Genomic DNA, 24,526 nt, shown 5'->3' with positions numbered 1-24,526 from the left:
GGCTGCCCGGCAAACCGTGAAGCCGGTAACGCTCGGGCAGCCCTTTCCTCGTGGCTGGGAGTGGGAGGGAGGAGGGGCGGAGTTAGGGCGAAGAAGGGGCGGAGTTGGGGCTGGGGTGGGGAAATGGGCGGGGCCAGGGCCCGTGGAGGGTCCTCTTTTTTTATTTGCTGGATATGGTAACCCTAGGGTAGGGGTACCTAAATTAAGAGGGTTACGCCTTGAACCCTAAGAACTGGGTAAAGGTGGGTGCCCTAGAGTGTGTGAGGAAGAGAATTTTGTGCCGGTAACAGTGGATTTTCAGCAACTGTTGCTGATCTCACATGGGCAGCAGTTTCTCAGTTGTCACACACACACACACACACACACACACCACCACCACCACCACCACCACCCCCCCACCAGTGGGAGCCCAAACCATAACATCACGTGACTTAGATATCCAATCAAACTACTCAGACATTTACAGGGGCTTCTAATGTATTTGAGGAAACTCCAACCTTCTCTGAGAAATTCGCAGAGAGACAGAGAGGTGACACTCTTCCATACATCATTCACACACCTCTACTCTCCATGTCTCATCATTCCCCTCTCACTCTCTCTCAATCCTTTTTCTTCCTGTTAGCTGTTCTCTGGACTAGGGCCCATAGCTGTTTTGCCAACTCTCGTGATTTTCTCACGACTCTTCGTGTATTTCTGAAATCTCCAGCTCCTAGAATCCTGTGATTAACTGAGAATCTCAACTTTGATTTAAAGAAAAAAGTAAGTCTTTGCTCTTCTTGGTCCTAGAGGAAAGCTAGAAAAGGGGACTTGAGTGCAACCTAAGACCAAGACAGCTCCATCTTTTTCACGGACCAGCCTTCCCCAGGTGGCAGAAAGCTCCAACTGTGACTTGCTTCCAACTCTCAGCCCTACCAGCATGTCATTTGGGGGGAGGGATCACTCAGTGGTTTGAGCATTGGCCTGCTAAACCCAGGGATGTGAGTTCAATCCTTGAGGGGACCATTTAGGGATCTGGGGCAAAAATCTATCTGGGGATTGGTCCTGCTTTGAGCAGGGGGTTGGACTAGATGACCTCCTGAGGTCCCTTCCAACCCTGAGATTCTATGATTTGATGTAGATTGGGCACTTATACATTATGATGAGGCTTTCTGAGTTTCACCGGAAGAAACAGACATTAGGCAGGTGTACAGAAAAAACTCTGGACATGAGGGGGCTTACACTTCAACTCTCTCAAGATGCAAAGAACATTGTCTGGTAGTTCTCAAGGTTTAATGTGTCAGTGTATCGTCCTGAGCAAGATCTGCTATACATACAGTGGTGGGTTTGCACGGGTATAACTACATCAGTTAGGGGTGTGATTTTCTTCTGATATGGTTATACTACTACAGCCACTAGTGTAAATGACATCATAGGGGTGAGTATCTTATACTAGTGTAGTTTATTCCCCTTCCTGCACAGGAATAGTGTATGTACCTTTATTCCAGTCTATACTGATATAAGCACCTTTATAGGAGTGGATATAAACTGTATATGCCGGTATAACTGCACCCACTCCTTAACGATCCAGGATGGCCAACCCGCTGCAGCTTTTGGGTCTCGATAAGGCCTGAGTCCTTATCACACTCATGCTTGTTTTCACGCTGTTCTTACATTGTTGAGCTGTTTGTAAGCTCCAGACACTGAGTCACAATGGCCCCGTTTTCAGAAAGGAGGGCCATCAAAACCAGGGCACTTCCATTAGGGTCAAAGTAGCAGTTGCACAAGGAGAGGCCCAGAGACAGGATCCAGCCTCACATTGGATTCTGAGCTCAATCCGGATTCAATTTGGAGCGTCTCTGATCTGATCCAGAGCCTTCCCACCAACTGATCCCCTTTGGATCAGGGCTGGGAGCGAGCTCAGATGCGGGCCCGCTGTTTGTTCACAAGCAATGTGCCTTTGGGGCGTTCCACAGGGAACCGGAACCAGGCCGGGCCTGGAATTTGTGAGAAGGTTCTGTGCCCCATGACATTCCCTGGAATCGGATTGGGAAGGACGGGGCTGTTCTTGTGATCTTGTGAAGCTGCTTCAACATTTTGTTCTTGGGCTCCTGAGCTGCTCCGGAGAAGTGAAGAGAGATGGGACAAGAGGGAAATGTGTTGGGGTGGCACAGAAGACATTCCCACCCTATCCACAGACCCTTGCTTTGAAAGAACTCACCCATGCGAGAGCAGGGCCTGATTCTGATTCCCATTCCACCAGTGCAATCCCATGGACTTCCAGATGAACACGGGGGAGTGAGGGGAGGGGGTTGGGAATTGGGCCCCTTGCACGGAAATACTCATACGGGGCTGTGGCTTGCTGACCTAATCAGAAAAATGGAGCTCGGATCCCAGCAGCAACAAACAGGGACAGTAAACAAGGCAGGGGTTTTACAGGGCTTAGCCCCTGGAGATGGGACCCCAACAGGGGCTCTGGGACAATTGGTTTAATGGGGGTGCCGAGAGCCATTGAACCAAACTGCAAACCCTGTATATCAGATGGGGGCAAACTACGGCTCGCGGGCCACATCCAGTCTGCAGGGCTCTTCCCTCTGGGCCCCGAGCTCCTGCCAGGGAGTGGGGTCAGGACAGGCTTGCGGAAGAGCCAACCCAACTCCCCAGCAGCACCTGGTCCCTTCCCTTCGGCTCCCCTCCCTGCCTCCCTCACAGTCACAGTTCCCCCAGTGCCTGGGCAGCATGGCTGCGCGGGCTGGCACGGCTATAGCGCCACCAGACCTGGTGCTCCAGGGCGGCGCTGTCAGGGGGTGGGGAGTAGGGGGAGTTCCAGGGGGGGAGGCGAGGAGCAGGGGAGCAGTCAAGGGTTCTGGGCCCTGCTGCCAGGGGCAGGGGTAGAGCAAGCCAGGGCCCCCCTCCACCCCCAGCGTGCTTGGCCCCTGTCCCCAGCAGCCAAGCCCAGACAGGGAGCGAGCCCTGCCCCTGCCAGGGAGAGCAGCCAAACAAGCAGGGGAAATGCACAGGGAAAGGACTGAGCCCCTCTTTCCCCCACTCCACAGATAATGTGGGGCGTGGAGAACAGGGAGGGTTGGATAGGGGGCCCCAGGAGGGTGGTTAGGGGGGATTAGATAGGGGATGGGCATCCTGGGGGGATAGTCAGGTGGCAGAGAGCAGGGGTGTTTGGATAGAATGCGGGAGTCCCAGGGGGCAGTCAGTGGTGGGGAGCAGGGAGGGTTAGACGGGGGTGGGAGTTCCAGGGGGCTGGATAGGGGGCCAGGCCATGCCTCACAGCCTTCCCTATCCGGCTCTCTATACAATTTCTGTATCCGATGTGGCCCTAGGGCCAAAAAGTTTGCCCACCCCTGCTGTATATGATGGAAACCACTTCAAGCCAGTACCTTTGGCCTCCAGTTGCTGCCCGAGGGTGGGAAGAGGGGGCTATACTCATGGGGGAAGGGGCTAAGGCCCTGGTTTCCAGCTGGCACCTTTGACAGAGTTGGACAATCCACCCAGTGCCTCCCCCGCACCAGCTGCTGCCCACCCCTCTTGCCCCCTGATTTACGGGAAATCACACCAGGAATCAATCATCCTTAATTTTTAACGGGCCAGGTCCAGAGCCAGCCAATGGGTGCATCCCCTCCACCCCATGCTCCACCCCCAACCGCCCTCTGTGGCCTGAGTGCCTGGGCTCAGGTCTGGACACTGATCACTCCGGAACACAGGGAGCAGGTGGGGCTCTGGGTCTGGGGTCAGATATGAAGCTGGTTGCAGCCCTTTTTCACCTCTGTCAGCCCTTCTTACTTCTCTCTCTCCTCTGCATCTGGTGTCTTTTCCTCCCACTCCCTGGCTCAGCCTCTCAGCCCCTGGCTTTCAGCAGCAGGGGTGGGGAGCTGCTGGGAGTGAACCTAGCATCCACACTGGCCATGTGATGAGAGATTGCGAAAGAGACAGAATGGGAAGACCCAGAGTCCGACACAGAGAGGGGGAGGCAGACGGACGGACGCACAGAGAGAGGTGCGCAGACAGACACAGGGACAAGTGGGGAGGGTGGGGGACAGACAGACACAGAAGGGTGGGAAAGACAGACTGAGAGAGGCACAGTGGGGAGACAGACACAGAAGGGATGGACAGACAGACAAACAGGGAGATGGGGGAACAACAGACAAAGGGTGTTGAAGGATAGGCAGGCAGAGAGATGGGGGAGACAGACAGAGTGGGAGGATGGACAGACAGACATAGAGATGTGGGGGACAGACAGGCCCTAAGATGAAGAAACAGACAGGCACAAAGGGAGTGGACAGATAGACAGACAGAGATGGGGGGCAGACAGACAGGCAAAGAGAGAGTGGATGGACAGACTGAGGGAGTGGACAAACAGACAGATATAGAGATTGGGGGGCAGACAGGCAGAGAGGGGGTGAGCAGACAGACATGCGGAGATTGGGGGACTGATAGGCACAGAGTGGGAGTATGAACAGACATAGAGATTGGGGGGCAGACAGGCAGAGAGGGGGTAAGCAGACAGACATGTGGAGACTGGGGGACAGAGAGACAGGACAGACAGACTGGCACAGAGGGGGTGGCCAGACAGACAGAAGCCGAGGGAGTGCAATGGAAAGGGCATTGGGCGGAGCAGGCTGAGGAGGGGGCACTTTACTTCAGTGGGGAGGGGTTGCACCTGGGGGTCCCAGCCAGGCCCAGCACTGTGGGCAGCTGGGCTAGGAGAGGGCAAAGGTGGGCAGGGTTTTCACTGACTTCTGAGAATTGCTTTGGCAGGATTCGTTGCCATGAAGAGCTGGTTGATCCTGGTGTGGTTGGCGATCTTCGCAGGCGTGAGTCCATCCTCCGCGCTGGGGGAGCCTTGTCCTTGCTGGGGAGTGGGGAGTTTAACCCATTGAGTGCTGGAGATGAATGCTCCAAGGACCCTAGGGCTGGAGATACAGAGGTGCTGATACAGGGGACAAGCACTGATGTCAGTGGCAGCTGTGGGTGACCCACAGCCCTGAAAGTCAGCTCCCGAGTGGGGAGTCAGTGCCTCTTGAGTGGGCAGAGCTGGGCTCCCAAACAGAGGAAGTAGCCAGAACCAGGGACTGATCTGAATCTCGGATCCGCTGGCCTGGTGCCACCACATGCCCACATGCACCTGCTTTGCCTGGGGCATGGGGTAGGGCTCAGGCCCAAGAAGCCCATAGCAGAGCCTGGCACCAGCTCCATTGCCTGAAATCCCACTCTTCAGACTATAGGGCCAGAGCCAGTGGGCACAGCATAGCATGCTGGGTCTTTGCCCAACTCTGCCCCAATCCTGGCACAGACTGGAGCAGCCTGGGGGTTGCTCTGAGCTATGCCAACTGGTAAGTGCCCATTTGGGGATGGTCAGCACTCTGGATGTGGAGGATGTTTGGTTTATTAACCCTGCAAAACAATTGGCAAAAACAAACATTTTCTTTCATTTTTGCCTATATTTTTTCTGCAAAACCTTTTGGGGTTTTATTAACAAACAAAAAAAATGGGGGGGGGAATAAATTCCATATTTGGCCACCAAAACTAGACCATGTTCCCAAAATTTGGGGGTTTAAGGCACTGGAAACCCCAAAATTTTCACCTGCTTGGGCAAAAATTTGGGGGTTTATTGAAAGTTTTCCACCTGAGATGTTACTTGTTTTCATTGCTGAAAACTGTAACGTTTTCTGACATTTCATTTATTTAACCAAAACCTAAAACTGGAAAAAATGATGGTTTTTGGTGACTGAAAATGTTTTGATTTCTGACAACTGGAAAGCAAAAAAATTTAGCTAGTTGGACAGAAATATTTGCTTTCACTGAACACTTTCACCTAAGTCCTGACATTTTTCAGTTTTGGGTGGCTGAAAACTGAAAAATTGGGTTTTTAACCACCCCCTGTCATCCAAAAATGGAGCTTTCCCCCCATCAGAAATGCCATTTTGATTAAAAAGCCATTTGTTGTTGAAAAAAACATTTTGAACAAAGAATATTGACCAAAGTGGTGTGCTCTGGCCACACCCACTCCCCCAGAGCTCCACCTCCTGGGAACTTCCCCCCAGCTCTGCCTCCTGGAAACTCCACCTCCTAGGAACTTCCCTGTAGCTCCACCCCTTGGGGATTTCCCCACTCAGCTGAATCTCCAGCTGGGGAGATTCAAGCAGTTCCTGAGCAGTGAGGGGCAGTGAATCACCCCTTAGTTGGTACCAGATCCAATCACACCCCTTGGGCCTTGGATCTCGCTTATCTGATGGATCCTTCTCCTTTCCACTATGGTGTCGGCACAGCAGGATTGGCTGAATGGGGCAGAAGGGGACAAACAGTGCCCTGCTTCCAGGATCCCCCCACAAGCTGCTGGCCACGACTCCACAGGAGGTGAGGAGGCCAACAATGGGACTCGCCAAGAGCATGTGACTTGTCAAGAAGGCCCTCAGCAGACCGGGAAAGGCCCTCAGCAGACCAAGGAAGGCCCTCAGCAGACCGGGAAAGGCCCTCAGCAGACCAAGGAAGGCCCTGAGCAGACCGGGAAAGGCCCTGAGCAGACCGAGGAAGGCCCTGAGCAGACCGGGAAAGGCCCTGAGCAGACCGGGAAAGGCCCTGAGCAGACCGAGGAAGGCCCTGAGCAGACCAGGAAAGGCCCTGAGCAGACCGAGGAAGGCCCTCAGCAGACCGAGGAAGGCCCTCAGCAAACCTCGGGGAAGAGAGTGGAGGATGGGAGAGAGGTGGAGGGGCAGGAGACCCAGCAGGGGCTGGTGCAGGAAGGGCCAGGGGGAGAGGAGTCCACAGGTTGCAAACCTGCCTCCAGCGTGCCAGAGGGAGAAGGGGAGGCCGATCGGGCTACTGGCATGCATGGCCAGGGACATATATCAGAGAACCAGAGTACCATGGAGCTGGACAAGAAGCTAGACAAGGAGCTGTCCAAGAAGCCGGCCAAGGGGCTAGACAAGGAGTCGGCCAAGGAGCCAGACAAGGAGCTCGAAAAGGAGTCGGCCGAGGAACCAACCAAGGAGCCCACTGCAGCACCCACCACTGAGGCCACTATGGCGCCAACCACAACACCCCAGCGGTGCCCGCCCAGTGACCCCTGGGGAAGCTGTGGGGACGACGCCAAGGAGGAGAGCCCCAGGGTGGCAACGGCGCTGACTGATTTTGCACTGAAGTTCTATTCGAAATTGGCCAAGGGGAAAGGCACTAGCTCCAATGTGGTCTTCTCGCCCTTCAGCGTGGCCCTGGCGCTCTCGCACCTCTTGCTGGGTAAGGGCAGTGCACACATACACAGCAGTCACACACACAGTCATCGCACATGCAGCTGCAGCTGTTTCTCACACACACCTGTCACACATACACACATCACACATACCCACAGTTGTCACACACACATACCTGCCACACATACACCCATCACACATACCCACAGCTGTCACACACACCTGTCACACACACACCCATCATGCATACCCACAGCTGTCACATACACACACCTGTGACACATACACCATTACACGTATCCACAGCCTTCATACACACACACACACATGCCAAACATACACCTATCATGCATACCACAGCTTGCACACACACCAGCCACACATACACCTTCCATGTATACCATCATCTGTCACACACACACCTGTCACACATACACCCATAACACATACCCACAGGTGTCACACACACTCCTGTCACACGTCCACCCAGCCTTCACACACACACACCTCTCACACATACACCCATCGTGCATACCCACAGCTCTCTCACACACACACACACACACACACACACACACACACACACACATCATACATATATCTCTCACGCAAACCAACAAATGTTGCACACATACCTGTCACACATACACCTATCACATATACCAGGGGTTCTCAAACTGGGGGTTGGGACCCCTCAGGGGGTCGCGAGGTTATTACATGGGGGGTCGCGAGCTGTCACCCTCCACCCCAAACCCTGCTTTGTCTCCAGCATTTATAATGGTGTTAAATATATAAAAAAGTGTTTTTAATGCATAAGGGGGGTCGGAATCAGAGGCTTGCTGTGTGAAAGGGGTCACCAGTGCAAAAGTCTGAGAACCCCTGACATATACTCACAGCCATCACACACACCTGTCACACATATACCCATCATGCAGACACACAGCTGTAACACACATACCCATCGCGTGCACACACACACACATCATACACACACCCAGCCTGCACATGTACCTGTCACACCTACACCCCCATTGTGCATGCACACCTACCCAACTGTCACACAAACACCCATCACACACACACCCATCACAGACACACACAACCATCATACACCCACCCAGAGTGCATACACACAGCTGTCACACACACACCTATCATACACATGCACATTGCACATGCACACCCATCATACATGCTCACAAACAGCAACCACAAAAACACCCATCATGTGTAAACACCCATCGCACACACTCACTCATCAAACACATATAACCATAACACATAAACCCATTGTGCGCACACACACAGCCATCACACACATCCCCATTGTGCACTATCAAACCTATCACACCCACAGCCGTCTCACACACATACACACATCGCATGCACACAGCCATCACACACACTCATCGCACGTGCATCCAGCTGTCAGACACCCATCACACATACCCAGTGAACCATCACTCACACACACAGTCATCGCACATACAGTCACCAGACATGTCCACACAAACATCACAGGTCCAAATAGCCATCATGCATGCACGCACACGCACAATCATTGCGTGCACACACTACCATCGCATGCACAACCATTGTGCACAAAGCCATTGCATGTGCAGACACAACCATTTCACACACGCACAACCACTGTGTATGTGCACACACACATACCGTTACACAAATCCAGTCAGCACACACGCAGCCATCTGACACATACACACACACAACCATTGCACACACAAAACCACCACACACACAGAGGCAGTCACACAACCATCACACACACATTCAACTTCACAAACACAGCCATCGCTCACACCCACTTCTCTCTCACAAACACCCATCACACTCCCCTTCACTCACCCCCCACCATCCCCCCCATACTGACCCCCAGCTTGACGGGGCCATGCCCAGCTCTGCCTCCCTCAGGGATGGTGCAACAAGAGCCTTCTACCATTGGCCATGGGCCAAAGCAACGCCGCTGGGTGGCTGGGATGAGATGGTGTTACCAATGGTACTGGGAGCCCCTGATGAGAAGGGGAGGCTCGGCCAACCAAGGAAACCCCAGAGGACAAGCAATCCCATGGGGATGAGTCTCCAGCCCAGCTCCCAGTGCCACCCACATACAGAATTATCCAAGACCAGTCCCCCTGCAGGAGTGCCCCTTTCCCCAGCCCTGTCAATCCTCATCCTCCCATCTGAGAACTTGTTCTTCTCACGCAGGGGCCCGAGGGGAAACCAAAGGGCGTCTGGAGTCCATCCTCTCCTACCCCTCAGATCTCGTCTGCGTCCACGCTCCACTGCAGCGGCTCCTCAAATCCCAGGCCTTGATCTCGGCCTCAGCGCTCTTCCTCCGCCAAGGTGAGTGGGAGTGTGGCCTTCACATCGGCACTCAGGTCAGCAGAGAAATGCCAGTGCTTTGCTCTTCCCTCTCAGAATCTCAAAGCACTTTCCAACTCCCCCTCCCCAGCATGTCTTCAGGGAAGGATATATTGTCATGGCAGGGGTCCCAAGGCAGCACTGTTGCACAGAGCCTTAGAAGCTCTTTTTTTTTTTAGCGTGCGAGCAAGTGTTCAGGGTTTGGAGACATGCTGTGTTGCTGTTAGTTTTGTAATGCAGCTTCTTTTTGGGAGGAGCTGTTACAAACAGCAGAAGGCTTTGCTCTCTGCCTTAATGTCTGTAACTAGAATCAATTCTGGGGACAGACTTGCTTCCTGGGAAGTGGGCGTTGGAGTCTGGCCTGGGATCTCTGAAAGAAGGGATTAGCCAGAGTGCTGTTTGTGACCACCCCATTCCAGACAGGTGGAGATAGTGTAAATAAACAAGTTATCCCTTTGCGATTTCCCCTGCAGGGCCCCGACATCTAATGCTGCTCAGAGAGGCTGATCGTACAGATGAGGAAACTGAGGCAACGGGAGGGGCGAGGGGGTTGTCTAACTTCCTATGGTCAGGAAGAGGGTTTGCGACGTGGTTAGGGGGGTAGGAGTAAGGGGAGGTTGGTGTTGCCCAGGTGGCAGAGGGGAGTTTGAGGGCTTCACAGGGCAGCGGTGGCATTGGATTCCTCATCCTCTTGCCGTCCCGGCTTGCAGGCCTGCACCTGAACGAAGCCTTCCGCAACCAGTCGCTGCACTTCTACAACAGCCGGCCCCAGATGCTCAGCGGCAATGAGACCCAGGACCTGCAGCTCATCAACAAGTGGGTGAGAGTGATGACCAAGGGCAAGATCAAGAAGCTGCTGAAGGAGCTGGAGCCTGACGTCCAGTTGGTGCTGCTCAACGCTGTCTATTTCCAATGTAAGGGAGGGGCGCATTGCACCGCGCCATGCCCAGGACCCGCTCCCCTGCCCCCTACATCCCCTCCAGAAACCCGAGTCCCTTGGACCTGCCCCCCCAATAGCAGAGTCTCCAGGGACACGCTCCCACTGCCACTCCTGTTCGACCCACCCCTGCAATCCATGCACCCACTGGGACCGGTCCCCTGAGATAGCCGAGCCCCCAGGGAGCCCACCTGGAGCTCCCTGCCCCGAGGGACTCCTCCAGGCTGCCCAGCCCCTCAAGCCCCCTGCCCTCGAGGGACTCCTCTGGGATACCCCTGGTGGCATCCCTGCACTGAGGGTGCTCCCCGGCTACATCTCCCTGTCCTTTTGCCCTCCAGCCAAGTGGAAGACGACCTTTAAAGTGAAGAACACAGTGAATGAGACGTTCTACCGCCCGGGCCAGGCCTCCATCCAGGTGCCCATGATGACCAGCAAGAAGTACCCGCTGGCCTTCTTCAATGACCCCAACCTGCAGGCCAAGGTGAGCCCCCGTGGGTGCTCTGTGCCACACCCCTCCCCTCTTGGCCCCTGCCTTGCCCACCTTCCAACGGCAACTCCATTTTCCCCTCCTTCTCCTCTCTACTGTCTCCTTGTTTTCCACCCCATCGCACCTCCTCCATAATGTCACTTAGTGATGTCCCCTATGCAGGGTGACCAGATAGCAACTGTGAAAAAATGGGACAGGGGGTGGGGAATAATAGGCGCCTATATAAGAAAAAGTTCCCCAAAACGGGACTGTCCCTTTAAAAATGGGACATCTGGTCACCCTACCCCTATGCCCCTCCTCTCCACACTCCTCTCCCCTCCCCACCTCCCATCTCATCCATGTGATGCCAGCATCTCAGAATAGCAGGCTCGAGGTGCAGATGGGGATCTCAAGCTGAGGACTCTCAATTCATGGCATCCAATATCCATTGCTCCACAGAGCGGGGGTCCTGTCATTGCCTGGGAAGTCCTTTCTCCAGCAGAGCATTGGTTCTACATGCAAGGCGCCCAGATATTGGGGGCTGGGATAAGATCCTAAGAGAGATGCAAGTCCTTATTGTCCCACATTTCCAACTGACCCTAGCATTTATATGCTGAACTGGTCACAAAACACCAAGATTTTTTGTGGGAAAAGTCCAAAAACATTTGTTTCTTTCATGATTTCCAGGCAACACATTTTTCAGAGATTTTTTGGTTGGCGCTTTAAGTAGTTGTTGGGTAGAAAGTAAACATGTTTTTGGTAAGAACAACAATTACACATTTTAATTTATTAGCAAATCAGTTTTTTTGTTAGAAAGCAAATCAGTTGTTAGCAGGGAAAAGACTGAGTTTAGTGCTCTAAAACAAGTGCATTTTGTTTAGAAAGAAAATTGGTTTCTGGCAAGAAATTTTTTTTTAATTGGTTTTCTTTAAGAAATTTTTTTTGTCCCTTTAATTAGTTTTTGGGTAGAAAGTAAACATGTTTTTGGCAAGAACAACAATTGAATTGCTTTTTGGTTAAAAAAATCAGTTTTCTGTTAAAAAGGAAATCAGTTGTTTATTAGGGGGAAAATTTTCAGTAAGAAACCAAATTGGTTTTTGGTTTGAACAAAACAGGTTTTGGTTAAAAAAAGTTTACATAAAAAATAAGTGTTTTTTGTTTTGTTTTGTTTTAAACACATTTTTTAATTTGATTTTGGCAAAAAATATTGGTTTTCAGTTTTAAAAACTGAAACATTTTTGGCTTTTGAAACCTGAAACCATTTAATGGAAAATGTTCATTTTCCACTCTTTTGTCCAAAAATATGTTTGGCAGGAAGTTTTGGAGAAAACGTGGTTGAAAAATGCCAGCTCTCTCGGGGAAGAAAACGGTTTGATGAAAAAGTGTGTCTCAGCCCTAATTGCCCAGGCGTGGGAGTGGGCAGGACCAAGAACGGGAAGGGGGCGGGACTTGGGGACACAAAAGCATGTGGGAGAAATGGATGCTGTCCCAGGGATGGGGAGTGGGACATCAAAGGCACCATGTACCCATTCCCTGGCTCGCAGGGGTTGCAGTTGGTGGTGCAGGGTAGGTGTAGGCACAAGGGTCCTGATACCCAGCTGACCAAGACGGCAGTCAGTGGCATGATGCTGGTTCACGCCCACGGGTGGCTTGGAGGTTCCATTGGAAGGGGAATAGGGGGATGGGGTGATGAGGACCCAGCTGTGGCACATGAAGGGACGGACGGGAGAAGGGGACATTTGATTGGGGCTCAGGACAGGCCCTCAGCACAGAGAGGCCTTTGTGTCGTCTTCCCCCAAGGTTGGCCGGCTGCAGCTGTCCCACAACGTGAGCCTCATAGTCATCGTGCCCCAGCTCGTGTCCCAGATGCTCGCCGAGGTGCAGCAGAAGCTGACCAAAGAGACCTTCGCTGCGGTGATGAAGAAGCTGATGGGCACCCCCTTCAAGCCCACCGTGGTGAGCCTGCCCAAGTTGAAGTTGGACAGCTCCCAGAACCTCTTGGACATCTTGGGGGAGATGGGTAAGGATGGTGCTGGGCAGGTGGTGGGTGGGGGCTGGGGGGTACGAGGGGTGGGAGGGGAAGAGGCAAGAGAGCCCACTCCCCCTCTGGGCAGGAAGGGACATCAGAGCAGGAGTGTTGGGTTGTGACATCACTTCCTGGAGGGGAATGGATAAGCAATGCTGTCATTTCCTGAGGGGTGGCATCAGACTGCTGCTTCTGAGGGACCCATTCCCGTGGCTAATCCACCACGCCAGTGTCTGTTGGGTCTGTGAGACCAGTGGACACACCATGGACCCCCGCCCCCTGCAGCGCCCGGATTCTGAGTGACCCATGTCCTTGATTGATGTATCCCATGTCTGATGGATATGTGAGACTGCTGAGTGGATCATGACGCCTGGTTCTGAGTGACCCATCTCCATGGCCGATCCATCACACCAATGTCTATTGGCTCCATTTGACTTTTGGACACATCACAGGCTGCCTTGGTTTGGAATGACCCATTCCCATAGCTGATCAGTCCCATGGCTCTTGGTCCCATGAGACCACTGGACGTATCATGGCTCCCCTGGTTCTGAGTGGCCCATCTCCATGGTTGATCGCTGGCACTGGTCTCTAACCGGGGGGGAGGGTCTCCAGGACTGGGGCAGACTCCTGGGCACTAAGGGGTGGCTCCTACCTCCTCCCTTCTCTGCCTGTTCTCCAGACTATGGCATTTTCTATGACTCGAACTTGTGCGGCATCTCAGAGGCAGAAGATCTGTTGGTGACGAGCGCCCAGCACCGGGCCATGCTGGAGCTGAACGAGGAAGGGGTGGAGGCCGCAGCTGCCACGGCTTTTTCGGTGGCCCGCACTGCCTGGGTCTTCGACGTGCAGCAGCCCTTCCTCTTCGTGCTGTGGAATGACGACCACAGCTTCCCCATCTTCATGGGCCACGTCAACGACCCCAGAGTGTGAACCAGCCCTCTCCACTCCCAGTGTCACTTGCATGGTATGTCCTGGTGCCACAGGCACTGAACAGGGTACCCGCGAAGTGCTGCTTGGCTGTGACGCTTTGAGTGGGGGGGAATATCTGTCTCTCTCTCTCTCTCCCCCTTCGTATATAACCATCCATGCATCCCCAGGTACTCCCTTCTACCTCGCTATCAATCCCACACACAGCATCTATCAAGGGACTGACCTGGGAGGCAGTGTAGCCTAGTGGTTAGCACAGTGGACTGGGCCTCACAGAGACCTAGGTTCAGCTGCTAGGTGTCCTTGATCAAGAGACGTTCTAGCTCTATGCCTCATTTTCCCCATTCACAAAATGGGGATAATGATCCTGACCTGCTTTGTAAAGCACTAAAGATCTGCTGACGGAAAGGGCTGTAGATGAGCTAGGGATTATTATTATCTATCCTTGCATCCCCAATACGTAGCCTCTATCTAGCTATCTCCCAATACATCCCATTCATCGCCACAGTCTGTTCTCTCTGGATTTTCCTTCTGTCTCCCTTTCTCATCCCCTTTGTTCCTCCCTCTCTCCCCTTGACTGTCTGTAGCCTGTGACCATCCCAGGCTCGGATCTTCTGAAATGTACAGGGAAGAGCTGATCTGTGGGGGGTCCCTTCTCCCCACTCCCTCGACTCTGTCCCACTCACAGCAGCCGCTGCCTCTTCCAACAGTAAATAAAGTCTGAAAACTTTGGCTTCCTGGCCTCTCCTTTTCACCTCCCAGAGTGCCTGCACCCAGAAGTGGAGTGGGGGGGGGTGATTCCACTGGTCCGGTTACCTCCCTGGGTAGTAAATGTAGGGGCACAAGGGTAAATAACGCCTTGAGGGGTCATTATCGAGATCTAGTTCCCCCCCGCCCCACTAGTTGTTGTCACATTGAATTCCCCTGGAGGGACCTGACTCAAGGATTTCCTAGGCCAAGATCCTAGTATGATCTACATACATGTACATGAGAGATCCCATAACACCAGCAGATGCCTCCCTCTGCCCCTCAGTGCCCCCCACTCCATCTTTCTTTTTGCCCTAAGGAGTCCCCTTATTTAGCACCATAGCCAGTGGGGTAGACCAACTCCACCCTCCAGGTGGTATAGTCCACCCAACAGTAGCTTGACAGCTGGGGGGGCCGGCCACCCATTGGCCTGGCCTTCCAGTGGTACGCGTCAGAGGCAAGGGGAAATTAGCATGCAGCGCTTGGATTGGCCAAGTGGAGGGCTGAGCATATTCCGCTGCGGTATATCAAGCCAGCCAGCCGGCGTGTTGTGTGCAAATGAGCCAAAGGGATGAGATGCAGGTATACCATGGTCGCAGTCCTAGAAAAGATGTGTGTTTTATTTAAAAATATACTCGCCACCAAAGCCACCTTGTGGGGCCACACCCCGGTGGGAAGGTGAGAGAGGCAATAGATATTAAATATAATTATTAGTAGCATGGATGTAGAGATGCGCAGTCACGCACCAAGGGGCGCAGGAGAGCATAGTCCTCTTGTTCTCGTGAGCCACATTCCTCGCTTCAAAGGTGCTTTTGGTTTCCAGCTGGGCTTGGAGCACTGGGTGCGTTTTCCAAAGCAGCCAAGTGACTCAGGCTCCTAAATCCTCTCTTCAAAAGTGATTCAGTGGGACTGAGCACCTGTGTCTGTCTCTTTCAGAGATGGGACTTAGGCCCAGAGCCACAAAGGGGGCGTCTCACTTCTGTTGAAATCAATGAAAGCCTGGAGCTGAAATGACTTCATCACATAGGCATGTTGGAACAGTCGACCCAAGGTCTCAACTGTTCCTGCGCACACGTGCACACACATACACAGAGCAATGCACAAACACACTCACCCTATCCCCACCTTTTGCACACACACACACACACTAGCTGCACAAAAGTGCGTCTTCAGCCACAGGGGAATTGCAGTTGCTTCAAGTACTCAAGAAGCTCCTTGGAGAGCTGGGGCCCGGTGGTGATCTCCCTCCAGCCGGTGCCAGCAAAGGGCCAGGCCACTTCGCAGAAGGACGGGTACGGTGCTGCTGGCGGCTGCTGGGCAGAACAAAGAGACAAAGATGGAGAATTAAATGTCAGGAGGTCGCCCCTCCAAAAGTCACCAAACTACAGAACACCTGGATTTTGCTGCAGGTCACTCCCTGTGCCTGACAGATCACAACATTCCCCAGCCATCAAACCAATTGGAAAGGGCAAGTCTGCGTCGTGCAAATGAAATAAACCAGGTTTATAAATCGGGGAAACAGAAAAGCCCATGACGCCCATGAAGGCATGGACGTTTGAACCTTTGGTCTTTAGATCTTCCCCACAGCTCCCTTTCTCAGGTGTTACAGCAATAACATTAAATCAGTGACGCTAAAGGCTTGACTAGAACTCGGTGATATTTTTCAGCCAAAACTTTCTTTGTCTGGAGAAAAATGCAAATTCAATGAGCCGGAAATATTTCATGAATTTGTGTTGGTTTCACCAAATTGTTCGTTTAGGGGGAAAAAACGGAAAAAAAGGCCCAACAACTCAAAACATTTTGATTTTTCAGTTTAAAAAGACTTTTCATTAAAAAATGCCCTTTCATTTTATTTTGTAAATATTCAAAAATGGTCAAAATCAAAACAAAAGGTTTCAGCGTTGTCAGAACAAAACGCATGATTTGACCCGAAACAAAGCTTTTCTTTTTTCCGTCCACCACAAATTTTGGAAATGTTTGGCTTGGGGCCAACCTGACACAGATCTTTTTTCCCCAACTTTTCGAGTGGCCAATGAACCAAAAAAATCTATCATCTTCCCAGCTCTCGTCACAGCATAGCCTTCGTGGCAGGTCACACAGCAGGAGAATGGTAGGTGATCTCGACTCTTGGCTTCTGTTCTTGACTCTAGGAGAGGCGTGTGGTCTAGTGGTTAGAGGAGCACTTGCATGGGGGCAGGACTTTGTGCCTGTGAAAATCCACCTAAATTTGACCTACGTATACATCTTGCTTATGCTCAGTAGAGACTAAGAATTAGGCAGCTAAAATGTCCAGTGATTCTGTCTGCACTGAGCATGCTCAAACCAGCCCAGGGAAGCAGCACTTTCCCTACAATTTCTGCTCTTGGCTGCCAGGAACCACTGCATTGCTGGAACTGAGAGCAGGGAACCTGTCTCTCCCGTACTCCCCATGGTCCCCTGTTGGTGCCCAGGCATCATGGAGGGGGAGGCAGAAGCCGCCTGAGAGTGGATAGGGTGAAGGAGTTGCAGTAGTCAGAGGGTGCAAAGGGGGGACAGGGCAGTAGGGTCTATCCCCTCCAGAGCCTGCAATAGAACCCAGGCATCCTGAGTCTCACTATTCCTCTGCTGCCATCCAATAGCTGTAAAACCCACTGGCCACGTGGCCTAACCCCCTCTTCACACAACACACAGTCAAGCTGTGGAACTCCTCGCCAGGGGATGTTGTGAAGGCCAGAAGTAGAACGGGATTCAGAAAAGAATTAGATAAGTTCATAGAGGGTAGGTCTATTGATGGTTATTAGCCAAGATGGTCAGAGACACAACCCCACGCTCTGGGCTTCCCTAACCCTCTGCTTGCCAGACGCTGGGACTGGGCGACAGGGGCTGGAACCTTCGATATGTGCCCTGTTCTGTTCATGCCCTCTGAAGCACCTGGCATTGGCCACTGTCAGAAGACAGGATACTGGGCTAGATGGACCATTGGTCTGACCGAGTATGGCCGTTTTTATGTTCTTAGTGCCTGATTCTCTTGGACGATAACAGCCTACCACTGCACCCACCAATTCCGCTAGCTCCAGAGGCAGAGCTCTGTGTGGTGGAGCTGAACGTTCCAACCCTGCTGATGACTGAGGCGAGGGTCAAAATGGTTCCACGGGGGGAGATCTGTTCCCCCCCCTCCAGTCATTTTTAAAATTCCTAGGAAATTACATCCATAAAAGCTACATGAAAAGAATGTGAAGGTCACAAAGTCAATCATTCAACAGTCAGGAAATAGCAGAATTAAAGCTGCCCCTGAAACCTTCATTCAGCTCCCTGAGCCATGTGCATCATGATACAGGCTTCGATGACATGATCACAGACTATTTTTGCCCATGTTCCCCAGCTTCCAAGGAGAGTGACCCTGCTGGCCGGGGGGGCTCCACCCCCTCTCAAGAGAGACCCTTCTTACCACCGCATCACAGGGAGAGGGGGGGTATTCAGGGCTGCCTTAATCCAGCCCTGAGATCAAGGTCTCACAGGGAGCCTGTGGTAGAGCCAAAACTTGAACCGCTATCTCCTGGATCCCAGCCTAGGGCTTTATCCACAAGGCACCAGCGTGCCGCATACCCATCCGCAGTGATAATCACATGCAGAATAAACCACCTGCAGAGACATGTCAGCTCTGCTTCCCCCCCACAGCGAAAGACAGCAATGGTTTCTCCTGTGGTTTATCTGCAGGCTACAGCACTGTCCCAGGGAAGGGGTCTGGGCTCCTTTACCTTCATCTTGCTGATGGTGTTTCTGAGGTGGGAGAGCTGGCGCTGGCAAAGGCTCATGCCGCTGGTGATGCTGAGCGGCAGCTGGTTGGTCCCCCAGAAGCTGTTTGCCAGGTGCCTCAAGCAGGCATTGTACTGGCACAGCCGGGTGCTGATCGTGTCCTGTGGCATGGAAGAGGAGCTGGGTCAGCACTCGCAGAGTTAGCTCCCGCCCTTGTCCAGGGAGCTCCAGAAAGGACCCGATCCACAGTCCTGCTCTTTATTCGGTCTGTCCAGCCCCTGGCACAGCGGAGCCCTGACTGGCCACTTTGGGGAGTCTTGCTCCTGCTTTATGGTTGGTTATTGGCTGTCTAGTTATTGGGCCTATGAGCCAGGACTCCTGGGTTCCATTCCAAGCTCACCACATGGCCTCAGGAAAGTCCCTATCCCGGCCCATGCCTCAGTTTCCCCCTCTGCCAACAGGGGGTGATGATTCCACAACGAGGCTTTGTTGGCTGTAATGAGCCCTCCAGCACCTCCTCAGTCCCCACCTCGGGCCTCCCATACCTCCCAGCGAAACAGGCGCTGAGGCAATCTGCCTTTCAAAACAGGAGGGTTGGGGCTCTGACCGATTCCTCCATGGCAGGAGCTGATATGAGGCGGCACCAGCGGGAGAACCAAGCCCCAGGGTGTTTTGCCCCCGCTCCCTTTGGAGGGAGACATGGGCTAAGAGGCAGGAATCCGGCAGCCTACCAGACCCAGGGGAAGGGAAGCGTAACCCATCCCCACGCAGTGCAGGGCTCTGTCCCCTCCTGTGAGGGCTGGGTTGCCTGTAGAGATTGGCTGCAGTCTCAGACAACGCAGCAGGGCCCCTTAGCTCAGGCAGGAGAAGTGCGGGCTTGCAGGTCCCAAGTGCGACCCCTGAGAGGCCAATGACCTGGCATTAGCCTGGAAGATCTTGATCCTGCCGGGGGCCCAGCCTTGCCCCTCCAAGTCACCGGGCATCTCCTGCCCGCGCTGGGAAGGTCCATGGGTCTCCTTACCAGCTCCGTGGCCCCGTCACTGGCCTCACTGCTTGCCGGGAGGCAGACACGGCTCCTCTTTTCTCCGTCTTTGTAACCCTCTTCCTGCAAGCGTGGAGATGCATGATGAGGGGATGGGCGGGTGGGGGCCCTGGGAGGGTCTGAGTGGGGTGGGGGGGCCTATGAGGGAGGACGTGAGCAGGGTGGCCCCATGGGAATAAAGATGGTCAGGGCGAGTATCCCAAAGGGGGGCTGAGCAGAGTGGGGGTCCCATGGCGGGGAATGGCCAGGATGGGGTTCCCATGAAGCGGGAGGGCCTGACCAGTGGGAGAGATGGCCAGGATGGGAGAGTCCCATAGGGGGCAGGTGTGGGGGGGCACATGGGGCAGAGGGCCTGAGCAGGGTGGTCCCTGGGATGGAGATGGTCAAGGCAGGATCACATGGAGGGGATCTGAGCAGGGAGGGTGGCCCATTGGGGGAAGATGGCCAGGGTGGGGGGTCCCATGGGGAGGGCCCAAGTGAGGGTGGGTCCCATGGGGGGATGGCAAGCCCCTCTCGTACCAGGAACAGCTTATGCAGGTGTTCCAGGCAGTTCTTCAGGTGTCCTGCGATGTCTTGAGCATTGGGCCACTCGGCATTGCACGCGGGGCCAGGGCGCCCCTGGGCCAGGGACCAGAGCACAGCTAGCACTGAGGTCAGGGACAAGACGTCACTCCGTCCTGCACAGGGGACAACACACCGGAGTTACCTCCCTGTCCCTCCAGAGGGGAACACACATAGTCCAAAGTCACATTCTGATTGGCTGACTGGACCTGATGACCTCACTCCCAAGGGGGCCCTGGGGATCTCTCCCCACTGAGCATACACATATTCAATCAGGCAGGGAGGGGGACGAAGAATAGTGGCTTAACTGGTCCTTTAAGGGAGGCTAGCCTGTTCCTAGGGAATTCTGGGAGGCGTAGTTCCCAGGACTGATGGGAAGCTGTAGGCTAGGCAGTAATGAATGCTGGGAAAGAGGGCAGGGCTATAAAAGAGCTCCCTTCTGTTCCCACCATCCAACCCTTCAGTCATCCAACTGATCTGGGGCAGCTCATCTCCTTACATCCCCCCAGTCACCCTGGCCCAAAAAGATCCCTCCAGCTGCCTCCCATCCCAAGACCTCAGACACATGCTCCCTCCTCCCACTGCACACAGCTCCCTTCCATCAATATGTCCAAGGCTGTTCTAGAGAGGCTGGTGATCAGTTGTTCCCTGTGTCCCAGGGCAGGAAGCACTTGGCTTAGTTTGCAGCACAGGAGATTCAGGTTAGATACTAGGAATATCTCTGAGGCTAGTGAAGCTCTGGAACAGGGCCTCAGGAGAGCCTGTGGCATCCCCATACTTGGCGGTTTTTAAGAACAGATTAGACTGACACCTGTCAGGGATCTCTCTTGAGGTCCCTTCCAGCCCTCCATTTGCCCCAGAGACCTCCCGGTAAAGCCCAGCAATGCATGCCAACAGTGCAAGAGTGCACAGACTGAATAAGGGACCTGCAACGGCTGCCAGCTACAGGTGCTCCCCTGCAATGGCAGAGGCCTGTGATTTTGGGGCAGAAGGATGCAAATTCTAGCCCCGGCTCACCACCTGTCATAAGCATCTGTGTTGATTTCCACCATAATAACTGGTGTCTATCTGCAGGGGTGGGTTTCTTCCGCCTCCTTCCCTCTGATCCCCGATTAACATTCCGTTACCCCGGGCAGATGTGGATTCCTTCTATCCCAAGCCAGGCAATTTCCTTGTCCTCAGCCAGAGAAGAACAAATGAAACCGAGGTTTCTACTTTGCAGTCTCTGGGGGAGGTTCTCTGGACTTGATGATCCTGCAGTCCCGTCTGGCCTTACAATCCATGAAAACAGTTTTACTCAGGATATTTCATCTCGTTGATTTTAGATGACATCTTGCTCACCCACCCACCTGCCCCCGAGAAGGCTCAGGGTGGCCATTGTGGAAAATTCACCAGTGAAGGGATTTCAGGGAAGAGGATCATAAATATTCACAGCCAACCAAACATGGAAGCAGCTCTCCTATCTCCCCTAACTGCAAGAAGTGAAATTGACTCCCCATGCAGGAGTGAAACTGACTAGCATACATAAAGCCCCCAAAGATAGAAAGAAAACAGAGAGAGAAATGCCTTTTCCATTTTTTCCATCTCATTCAGTTTTAGCAATCTCAGGTGTTGCTATAACTTAGGTAATGACTCAGCATCTAGCACATGGCTGGGTGCTGTCAGAATAATAGAGGTGATTATTATCATTGAGATCAATGATATTAACAGAGCTACATTTGCTGACAAACGTGGGATGGAGCCGTTGTTCGATAAGACAGATAAAGTAGATGAGATATTCATGCAGACAATTATCTTGGCTTCCTGAATGGCAAAAAGGGGAAAGATTTGGGTTTAAACCTTGTCTTATAATCTCATTAAAGTCAACATGAATGAGTTGAGAAAGATTTTAGCAGGCTAAATCTAACCCACATTCTGGGATAACTTTTCTGAGCCATTTGGAAGCACAGTGCTGCCAACTCTTCTGATCTGATATTAATTATCTGTATTGTGGTAGGGCCTGAAAGGCTCCAGTCTGGGACCAGGGTCCCATTGTGTCTGGTGCTGCACAGACACAGAACAAAAGAGAGCAGGGCCACATTGGTTTGCTTGGCCTCTCCCCTCCCTTCTGAGGCCTCTAGGTCTCCCTTGTATGTATTACACCAGCTCTTTCCATTTGACTACTGTGCTTCATTTCTCGATGGGTCACAGCCCTGACTTTCACACTACCTCCATCCTAGTCCCAGACATCTGTGTCCCATGCAAATTCAGCATCTTGGATCGTTAACGGTTATTCACAGCAGAGAGACAGACCCATGCAGCAGAAGTTTCAGAGAGAGAAGTAAGGAATCTTTCTGCATCTTAACTCTCCGGCCTGAGTAATTTTTATGTGCACATCCCTCTAGATCAGGGGTCTCAAACACGCGGCCCGGGAGGTTGTTTTTTGCAGCCCGTGAGCTCCTCGTGGCCCCCCCGCCCCTCCCGCAGCGTTAACCTAGAACGGCTCCAGCCTGACGCGCACTGGGGGAAGGGCAGGCTCCCTGCCTGCCCTGCCCCATGCCACTCCGGGAAGCAGCCAGAACATGGGGAAGGGGGGGCACAGGGGTCTGTGTGTTGCTCTTGCTTCAGGTAGCGCCCCCAGCAGCTCCCATTGGCCGCAGTTCCCCGTTCCCGGCCAATGGGAGCTGCTGGGGGTGGTGCCTGAAGCAACAGCAACACACAAACCCCTGTGCCCCTCCTCCCCCAGGTTCCGGCCACTTCCCGGAGTGGTGCGGGGACAGGCAGGCAGGCGGCCTGCCCTGCCCCCGGTGCATGTCGGGCCGGAGCCCGCCCCCCCCGAGGCCCTCCTACAGCCCAACTCCCTGCTGTACCCCGCACTCCTCCTGCAGGCCAACCCCCTGCTGTACCCCACACCCCTCCTGCACCCCACACCTAGGGTGACCAGACAGCAAATATGAAAAATTGGGACGGGGGTGGGGGGTAATAGGAGCCTATATAAGAAAAAGACCCAAAAATCGCGACTGTCCCTATAAAATCGGGACATCTGGTCACCCTACCCACACCCCAACTCCCTGTCCTGAGCCCCCACCACACCCCTCACCCCTCCTGCCCTCCCTGGGGGCAGGAAGGGGGCAGAGTTGGGGTGGGGATTTCAGGGAAGGGGTTGGAATGGGGGCAGGGCCTCATGGAAGGGGTGGAGTGGGGGCGGGGCCAAGGGTGGCGGGGGGAGGTGTCAGTAATGTGGCCCTCGGCCAATGTACTAGTCGTCATGTGGCCCTTGTGGTCATTTGAGTTTGAGACCCCTGCTCTAGATACTTTTACAACCTGCCTAGCTGTAGCATCAGAGCACGTCACAATCAGAAATAGATTTAGTCACTTGTGAGACAGCAACAGATTCTCTCTGCTCTACAGCTTGAGGGGAAACTGAGGCACAAGGAAGATTCAGACCTTACCCAAGGTCAAAGCTGGGATCAGAACCCAGGTCTTCAGAAGCCCATAGCTCCATCAGAGTCAATGCGGCCAGATCCCCAGCTGGTGTGAATGGGCCATTTGCACCAGCTATGAGGAATTCACCTACCAGCCTTGCCCCCACTCTCACAGCACACATCTCTCCCTCCCCCAGGGAGCCGGAGCATGGGCCAAATGGGGAGGGAGCATTTCTGGGAGAGCCCCACAACGTGGCATTTCATTCATGGGCCCAGGCAAATCCACTGACTTTTGGGGGCGAAGGAGGGGCTGAGAAAAGAATCTGGCCCTTATGGGCCCGATCCTGAGCTGCTCACACAGGATCAGGCCCGTCATCTATAAGTTGGTGGCTGCAGGGGGGGGGTACCTCTTGGTTATTCCATGACTCATCTATTGTCTTCCACACCTGCCTGACCCCTCCCCACTGAGGGATGGCATGGGCTCACCACAGAAGGGTTTCCTGGGGAGAGCGGATCCCAGCCCAATGGGATCCTGCATGATCACAGCCTCTTGCCCCAGCCAAGGTGAGATCACAGCACCCACCCAGAGCAGGGCAGCTGCTTTGCCTATGGGTGCCTACAGAAGTGCCAGTCCTGGCTCCCCTGCACAGGACAATCCCTGCCCGTTGCACCAGGAAGGAAGGAAGGAAGGAAGGAACACAGCCCTGGCACGATCCCAGAGCGGGGTCATGATGCCCTCCTGCCCCTCAGTCCCAATCCACTGCCCCCTGCTAACCCAGCCCTGGGATTCCCCCTTCACAGTTCTGCAGCCCTATGCCCCGTTCTAATGATGGGTCAAATGCACTAAAGTCTAGGAGGAGAAACCTGCGTCCTGAAGGCAGCGCTGAGTCAGGTGCCTCTAGGAGAGCTGAGCTCCTTCGACCACCCAGCCCCGAGTGAAAGCCCTGGAGTGACAGCCCCTTCCCTTAACCCCTGCTCCACTGGCGTGCCCAGCCTCTATGTAATGCTGGGGTGAATCCTTCCCCTCCAGCTGAGCACAGACAAACTCCTCACACCAGCAGCCTGTGCGACTGATGCTGGGGAGCAGCACGGCCACTGGCACAGTGGAACGCAACCCG

At 53.6% G+C, this 24,526-nt stretch overlaps 1 protein-coding gene across 5 annotated transcripts; it reads left to right on the top strand.

Moving 5' to 3' along the window:
* Positions 1–3,627: 3,627 nt before the first annotated feature.
* SERPING1 (serpin family G member 1) lies at positions 3,628–14,651 on the top strand. 5 transcript variants are annotated; one of them, XM_034762194.1, is made up of 9 exons: positions 3,723–3,987; positions 4,750–4,805; positions 6,261–6,399; positions 6,442–7,227; positions 9,408–9,545; positions 10,274–10,477; positions 10,839–10,981; positions 12,767–12,986; positions 13,672–14,651. In XM_034762194.1, the coding sequence occupies exons 2-9, from the start codon at positions 4,761–4,763 to the stop codon at positions 13,920–13,922; spliced, it is 1,926 nt and encodes a 641-aa protein (XP_034618085.1). In that variant the 5' UTR covers positions 3,723–3,987; positions 4,750–4,760; the 3' UTR covers positions 13,923–14,651. The 5 variants fall into 5 exon arrangements, with proteins under 5 accessions (XP_034618083.1, XP_034618085.1, XP_034618087.1 ...); XM_034762196.1 differs by having other exon boundaries at positions 3,724–3,987; positions 6,526–7,227; XM_034762192.1 differs by lacking the exon at positions 3,723–3,987 and adding an exon at positions 3,628–3,702 and having other exon boundaries at positions 6,261–7,227.
* The last annotated feature ends 9,875 nt before the right edge of the window (positions 14,652–24,526 follow it).

The sequence above is a fragment of the Trachemys scripta genome, chromosome 2 (genome assembly GCF_013100865.1).
Source record: "Trachemys scripta elegans isolate TJP31775 chromosome 2, CAS_Tse_1.0, whole genome shotgun sequence".
Taxonomy (NCBI): domain Eukaryota; kingdom Metazoa; phylum Chordata; order Testudines; family Emydidae; genus Trachemys; species Trachemys scripta.
Note: the sequence above shows the minus strand (reverse complement) of the source record. Positions and strands in the feature narration are given on the sequence as shown.

Excerpts from the sequence above, each read along its gene's own strand:
- SERPING1 (XM_034762192.1), top strand. The coding sequence starts at position 4,761 with ATGAAGAGCTGGTTGATCCTGGTGTGGTTGGCGATCTTCGCAGGC. Across the intron at positions 4,806-6,260 it reads GGTTGGCGATCTTCGCAGGC|CAGGATTGGCTGAATGGGGC; the intron begins GTGAGTCCATCC and ends GTGTCGGCACAG. Across the intron at positions 10,478-10,838 it reads CAACGCTGTCTATTTCCAAT|CCAAGTGGAAGACGACCTTT; the intron begins GTAAGGGAGGGG and ends TTTGCCCTCCAG.